This window comes from Elephantulus edwardii, unplaced genomic scaffold, assembly GCF_000299155.1.
Source record: "Elephantulus edwardii isolate Elephantulus edwardi_28Jun2011 unplaced genomic scaffold, EleEdw1.0 scaffold00001, whole genome shotgun sequence".
NCBI classification, from domain to species: Eukaryota; Metazoa; Chordata; class Mammalia; order Macroscelidea; family Macroscelididae; genus Elephantulus; species Elephantulus edwardii.
This window is the reverse complement of record NW_006399751.1, coordinates 24,008,506-24,016,256: the sequence shown is the minus strand read 5'-3', so window position 1 is coordinate 24,016,256 and position 7,751 is coordinate 24,008,506. Positions and strand designations below refer to the sequence as shown.

The 7,751-nt window shown below is 34.6% G+C and overlaps 1 protein-coding gene across 1 annotated transcript in view; it reads left to right on the top strand.

Annotated features, from left to right (window-relative positions):
- ANKAR (ankyrin and armadillo repeat containing) overlaps nucleotides 1-7,751 on the top strand; it is an 84,696-nt gene that overhangs the window by 51,595 nt on the left and 25,350 nt on the right. The window contains exons 15-16 of the mRNA XM_006878938.1: nucleotides 2,932-3,038; nucleotides 5,866-5,988. Of these exons, the coding sequence (XP_006879000.1) occupies nucleotides 2,932-3,038; nucleotides 5,866-5,988 (230 nt within the window). The remainder of the gene's footprint in view (nucleotides 1-2,931; nucleotides 3,039-5,865; nucleotides 5,989-7,751) is intronic.

The following is a 7,751-nucleotide window of genomic DNA, read 5'->3' as shown; positions in this document are numbered from 1 at the left end:
CTTGGAGAAGGACATCATGCTTGGGAGGGTGGAGGGACAGCGCAGGAGGGGAAGGCCCTCTATGAGGTGGATTGATTCAGTGACTGGGATAATCGGGATAGGAGTGTCAAAGACAGTGCGATTGGCACAGGACAGAGCAGAGTATAGGACTGTTGTACTTAGGGTCGCTATGAGTCAAAAGTGACTTGACGGCACATAACAACCACAACAATGTTTAGATTTAACTTATACTGAAGTCTTTTATCTTTTTCAGTGCTTCAAGTACTTTTTACTTTTAGCAAAATAGTAATATCATCTTTATAACAGATTATTGATGTCTTTTCTCTAATCCTAACCCCACATTCTTTTTCATATAGTCTAGATTCTCAGATTATTTACTCAGCATACAGATTGAATACAGATGGAATAGTGTGAGGATATAATCCTAACACACACCTTTCCTGATCTTCTTGTGTACTATAGAGTTGGAATCATCCCATAGCTGACCCTCCAGAAGGTTTCCAGAGGCAGTAAATTGCATGAGAGGAGTTTGCCCATCTTTCTCCACAGAGAAACTGTTGGATTTGAGTCATGCATATACCTTTGCATTGGTACAGTTCCTTACCACTAAACTACTATCCCCTTGCTCTGTTTAAACAATTGCTTCTTGGTTCATGACTAGTTGGGCATGAGCACAATTAGATCTTCTGGAATTCCCATTCTTCTCAATGTTATCCACAATTTATTATTATCCACACAATTGGATGTCTTTTTCATAGTCAATAAATCAGAAGTAAAAACCTTTCTAGTCTCTGATTTCAGTCAACATCCTACCAACATCAGTAGTGATAGTTCCCATTCCATGACCTCTTCTGAATCCAGCTTGGGTTTATGGCAGTTCCCTGTACATGTACAGCTCTAGCCAGTTTTTATTAATCATCTGCAAGATTTTACTCATTTATTATATCAGATAATTTCTGCATTGTGTTGAATCACTACTTTGATTATAGGTTTATAAATGTGTATTTAATTGCTTTGACTTTGTTTTTTTCAAAGTTGCTTTTCTATTATAGATCCTTTGCATTTCTATATAAATTTTTAAATAAGTCTCTCAGTTTGTACAAAAAGGCATTTTTTTATTACATTGAATCTCTAAATATATTTGGAGGGACATTGATATCTTATGATTCATGAGTTTTGACTTAAGATGTCAGAACTTATGTTGTTTAGATCTTCTTGTCAACAATGCTTGATAACTCTAGCTTACAGTTTTCATATTTTAAAATCATACATATAGATTTTGATTGAACGTGGACATTGACGTTTTGCATGAATGAGTGCTGGATTTTTGTTTTGTTTCTTTTAAAGTGAGTTGGATTTTTGTCATACAATTTTGTTACTTTGGACCACTTCGCAGCTGATTTTTAAGCTTTGCTTTAGCAAGGTTAAAGCAGCTTTTACTCTGTGACTAACTCAGATCCACTACTAAATGCTACCTTTTTTGAGGTCCCCATCCAATGTCCCTTATATTAGGAGATCTCTACATTCTGGCTACTGCACATGTAAACTATCCCTATCTTTGAGATCTGATTCATTATTACTTAAAGTATTTTCCCTCATATTCATGTAGTTTCACATGTGCCCAGCACATGTACAGATGCAGCATCTTCATTTTTAATGATACTCATTTTATAAAACCAGAAATTTTTGTCTCACAATTCTAGAGGCTAAAAATCTGTAATGTCAGCAGCTTTATGCTGTCTTTGAACATTCTAAGGATTCTTTCTTATCTCTTTTAGCTTCTGGTAGCCCATGTATTTCTTGGTTTGTGGATGCTGGGTTACAAGAAATTTTTCTCTGGATCTGTTTGTGCAAGAGTTGACTCGAACTTTGCCATTAGGATATGTCCTGCAATGTTTGGTATTAAATTATAAGGGGAGATAGTAAGCTCATCATATGTGTAATTCAAGGGAACTTTCCTTGAACTCGGTGATTTACTCTAAGCACTTTCATTGAAATTTTTTTATGAAAACAGTAACAACTATAAGAGCATATGCCTCATTTCTTCTATGAAGCATATGCTCTTAAAAGAAAGGAAATTATAAAAGAGAACTAAAAAAATTAGAGAACTAATTAGATAGAAAAATAATGAAACAAAAATAAAGAACATATGACTCACAAATGGAGACTTGTACACCTGTGTTCATAGCAGCATTTTTCACTATCTCAAGAACATGGAAACCCCAAATATACAACCACAATCAAATGGATTAAGAAATTATGGTACATTTACACGATGGAATACTATGCAGCTTGCAGGAGCAATGATTTTGTAAATCGCTAAACTTGGGAGGGACTGGAAAGCATTATGCTAAGTGAACTAACTCAGAGTCACAAGGACAAATACTGTATAAGACTATTGTAGAACGTGTATGAAGATCCAAGGCGAGTAGTGTGGGAGCAGAGGGGTGAGGAAGAGCCAGGGGAGGGGGCGATTAATCATAGGGTCACAAAATTTGATGGGTGAAGAGAGGGGTGAGTAAAGGAAATGGGAAGGATCTGGTGTGAAAAACAATGTATGTAATGGATACAAACTTTGTTAATAAACCAGTATAAAATTAAAAAATGTATTTAAAAAAAAGAGTAAGTGCCTCAAGCATAATTCGTCAACAAATTATATATATAAATATTATCAATAATACTCTACAAAAACATAATATTTCTAGCTTCTTTGCATGAGGACTATTTAAAAAGTCATTAACACTTCTGTTTCTTCATGCTGATTCATCTTTGCCTTTTTTTATTAAGATAGTAGTTATGTAGCATTTCATCATGTAATTCACTAGCTATACTTTAAAACAATTTATCAATCTGAAATATCAAACTACCTTTAAATTTAACATTTACAAGGTGTGGTATGACTCATCTCACTGTCAGGTGAACTCTTAACAGGTGTTGCCCACACGAGCAATCCTATTAGTCAACAGCATGTTGCTGAGGAAAATGCCTTTCCGGTTCTTATTAATTTACTAAGAAATCACCCTTCTCCAAATATTAAGGTATGAATAAAATTTAAAAATATTTATGATATAGTAAAATTTAATTACAATAATACTTTTTAAAAAATTTCTATCGTTATGCAAATTAACAAGCATAATAAAAATATTTAACCTTTTAAACAAACTGTTGTTATTTTAGATTATTAGTTAGCCATTACAAACTATAAGATAATAGTAAATGTTTATGAAAATGTGATTTCCTGAAAGATGACAAAGAAGTCTATGGTCTTATCCATCAAAGAAATTTTATTCCTTGCTATTCACAAAATTTTTTCCTTTCTTCAAATATTGGCTGCAAAACTAGGGGCTATGTAAAGGTGTGTGATTTATTGTGGCAATATTTCTCAAATGTACATTAATATTGTTCACATTATACCATCAAAGGAGCCCTATCTTCCACAAAAGCAGAGTCTGTTCGCAGGCAGTTTTATCAACCACCTATGTCATAAGGGATTAATCTGAATTTTTGAAGAGACATTTATTCTTCTATTTACTTACAGTAAAATATCATTAATAGCATGACATTAGTATCTAATAAAAGCTTTTCACTAGGACTTTAGTAAATTCAGGAACTCCACAGTTTTCCAAGAAGGAAGTTATAACACCATTTTCTCCTCAAAAGTTAGTATGGGTTCTGGTAGGCTGGAGGAAATGGAAATAACATAAGTGAGAAATCACTAGGAAAATATAGCATTGTTTCTTTTAATTAAATGTATCTGTTCTTGTACTGAAGTAACTTAGGGATTCTGTGATACTGAATGCTGTGCCACTGGTTTGTCAAATGAAATAACAGTTACCCACGGTGGACAGTGTTTGGTGGAGCTCCCAGGTTAAGACAGACTTGGAAGTAGGATTGACATCCACTTCCTATACAACAGGCCTTTGTAAACTCTATGAACATTATATAAACAACGATAGTTATAGAACAGGGTTCAGATATTTTGTTGATGGGGTTGCTATGAACTGTACACAGTTCGACAGCACTTAACAACAACAATCTGTTCTTATAAAAGAAGTGACATCGTATGGCCATTTGATTATGAAATATTATTTCATTACCTGTGTTGCTTAGAGAAACAAAGCAAAAATAAGTATATACTACATTTTTGCTTGAATTATTATAAGTAAAGTCTAAACTGGTTTCAAAATAGTAGATTCTGTATGCCTGTGGGAAATGTCACATAAAGGCATTTTTATTTTATAACATGCAACTTTATGGCAAATAGTTTACTTCAGTTGCATCTGTTTATGTATTTGCCATGAGCTCTGTTTGTTAAAATGGGATAAATACATTTCTGTGTTTTTATCAAATTGATTCAATAATATTTTTGCAATAATACAAAATGATGCTTTCCAAATTCCCACATTTTTGTTGAAATATATAGAAATGCTTTGCAAATCCATTTAATTCTCATAAATATTTATTAAAGAACTTTAAAATGCACATTAACTAATTCTAGAACTAAAAGAGGAAAAACCATAAAATAGGAATTACTGACGTAATTTTTCAGTATTGCTTTCACATACACTGCTTAAATAGATAGTTCATTAATAGTTCATATATCAATGATTGGTAGGTAACAACTAAGGCAAAACAGCTGTTTTAAATTATGCCAGAGTTAGTAGTATAATTATCATTATTTATATGTAACTATATTATACATTATATATGGAGGGATATTTAGGATCACATTTCTTACATGTCCTGCTGGTCATGGTTACCTCCCACTATAACCTCAAATGTAGCACTATGGTTGTACCTACATACAAGAGGAATGATATCCTTAGCTATTAAAATGAGGAAAGCTATGGAATTGGCAAAAGTTGTATATTTACTCTAAAAAAAAAAAGGTAACCATTGAGGCTGATTATGTGTAACCAAACACTCCATGATCCCTTGGTTTGAATGTTTAGGGTCATGGTTTCATGGTATATCCAACTAATTGGTCTAATTAATGTGTTCTGTGCTTCTGTTCAACCTTAGTTTGCTCCATAGTGCCGTGAATCTTAAAAGCTTGCAAGCAGCCATCCAAAGCAAAGCAACCAGTTTTACTTCAACAGGAGCAATAGAATGATAAAGAGAGTCAGGAATAGGAGAAGGATATAGAATGCATGGCTAATCTCTTCCATGAATAACTGCTTCTTTGTCATGAGATCTGGATGCCATCCTACCATTACTGAACACTTCCATAGATTTCCTATAACAATCCTGACTAAAAGAGGGGAAATGTAGAAAAGGATTTCCATATCTCATGGACTGTGGGTTTTCTGGAGTCATGAAGTATAGATAACTCCTGAATATAATTATCCTGAGATAATACCTGTAGTTCTTTAAAGCTTAGACAATAGCTAGCTTAACTGGGAGGGGAAAAAATATCCTCCTTGATTGTTAATGCTCTTTTAAGAATTTTCTATGTGGGATCAAATTGACAACAACAATTCAAAAGATGAAGTAGTAACTTTAGGAGACAGTGCATGTATGTGAATGAATGAGGAACAAACCAGAAAAGGAGAGAATGGGTACACAGTTGAAAGAATATAATAAATGCCACCAAATTGCACATGTAAAAATTGTTCAATTGATGTATATTTTGCTGTGTATAGTCTCAAAAACAATAAAAAATAATTTAAAGAAACAATTATAAGAGCTATCTGTTCAAGTTATAAAGCTACTCTTTAAATACTAAAGAATTGGAATCAATAGAATTTATTATAGCATGCTTAATAGTGTATTTCAATCATGTATACAGTGTAAATGTTTGTAAAATTAAATATGTCATTTAATAATACGTGAGTGAGAAAATAAATTTCTGAAACCACAATTTAGGTTGAAGTGGCATTTTCACTGGCATGCATTGTCCTGAGAAATAATATATTACAGAATCAATTACAAGAAACTGAAGGCTTTAAGTATGATGATGTTCTTTATCTTCTCCACTCACCAGATAAGGTAAAACCTTCATAAGGTATAAATATAGACTATAGCTTTTAGTTCAATCCTCAACTCAAATATTCTTGTTATTGTTGTTGTTCTTGTTGTTATGTGCCATTGAGTCACTTGTAACTTGTAACCTTATGTACAATAGCTTTGAACCCTGTTCTATCTCAAGCCAATTTCATTACCTTCTCCCATTACCCCAGTCATTGAGTAAATCCATCTTATCTAGAGTCTTCCTCTCTTGTTCTGTCCGTCCGTTCTTCCAAGCATCATGTCCTTCTCCAAGGCTTCATTCTCTCCAGGATATACCTGTTTGTTCTCTTAGCAGTCCATCGTATATTCAGAACTCTTCTCTAGGACCACAACTCAAAGGCATCAATTCTTCTTCTATCATCCTTAGTCATTGTCTAGCTCTCTGCTGCAGAGCAAGCAATTGTGAAGATTATGGTCTGGATCAGGTGTACCTTACTTAGTCTTTAGACTGACATTATTGTTCTTCAGTCCTCTGAAGAGGTCCCTGACTTCAGATGTTCCCAGTGCAATTAATTTTTTTATTTCTTGCCTGCTTGTACCAAGAGTGTTGATTATGGAGCCAAGCAAGCTGAAGCTGTTAACAATCTTAATTTCTTGATCTTGAGCTTCATATTGAAGACTGCAATCCTTGACCTTCTGCAGCAAATGCCTCAGATACTGTGCTATTTGAATGTGTCGTTTAACAAAAGAAATGTAAAAAGTCTCATTTTAGATCATTACTTTAAAATAACCCACTTGCTCTTGAGCTGATTCCAACTCACAGCAACTATCTATGACAGAGAAGTGTTCAATATGGTTTGCACAACTACAGTTTTTATGGAAGCAGACTGCCAAATCTTTCTCCCATGGAGCAGCTGGTGAATACAAACTACCACCTTTGTGGTCAGCAGCTGAATGCTTAATTAGTTTTCCTTTTATACAATAACACTGCTTCATCTTTTTCATAGAGTTCTTGAATAGTGAAGTTAACTTCCCCAGTTGCTAGCTGAAAGGCTATCAGTTAAAGTCCACCTATAGCACATTTTCATAGGGTTTTCAGAGGCCTGCTATTTCAGAAGTGGATGGCCAATCCTTCTTCCTAATCTGTCTCATTGTGAATGTTCTGATTTAGAGAAGTATTAGACAGACCAGCAAGTTAAAGGTATATCCCTTATTGCGGAGTTAACTTTAGTGTCATTGTTGTCCCTGCCTTTCTCACATGCACCTTTACGCACTTATTTCCTGAGAAATGAGTCAGTCAGTTCACTGTTGACATGCTGTTTCAGTCATTTTTGGATAATCTTCAGCAGAATCTTGCTTGCACGTGATGGTGAAGAGATTGAGATTATTAACAGCTTTAGTTTGTTTGGCTCCACAAGCAAACTTCTCTTGGTACCAGCAGCCAGGAAATTAAAAGACGAATTGCACTGGGAAAATCAGCTGTCAGAGCACTCTCCAAAGTACTGAAGAGCAAAGGTGTCAGTATAGAGACTTAGGTGAGCCTGATCCAGGCCATAGTATTTGCAATTACTTGCTAGGCATCAGAAAGCTGGACAATAACTAGGGATGACAGAAGGAGAATTGAGGCCTTTGAGCTGTGGTGCTAGAGAAGAGTATTGAATATAACATGGACTGCTAGGAGAACAAACAGATTTGTCCTAGAGAGGGGGAGACCAGGCTACTCTTTAGAGGCAAAGATTTTAAAGCTTCATATGACATACTTTGGACATGTTGCAAGGAGGGACTAGTCCTTGGAGAGGGAC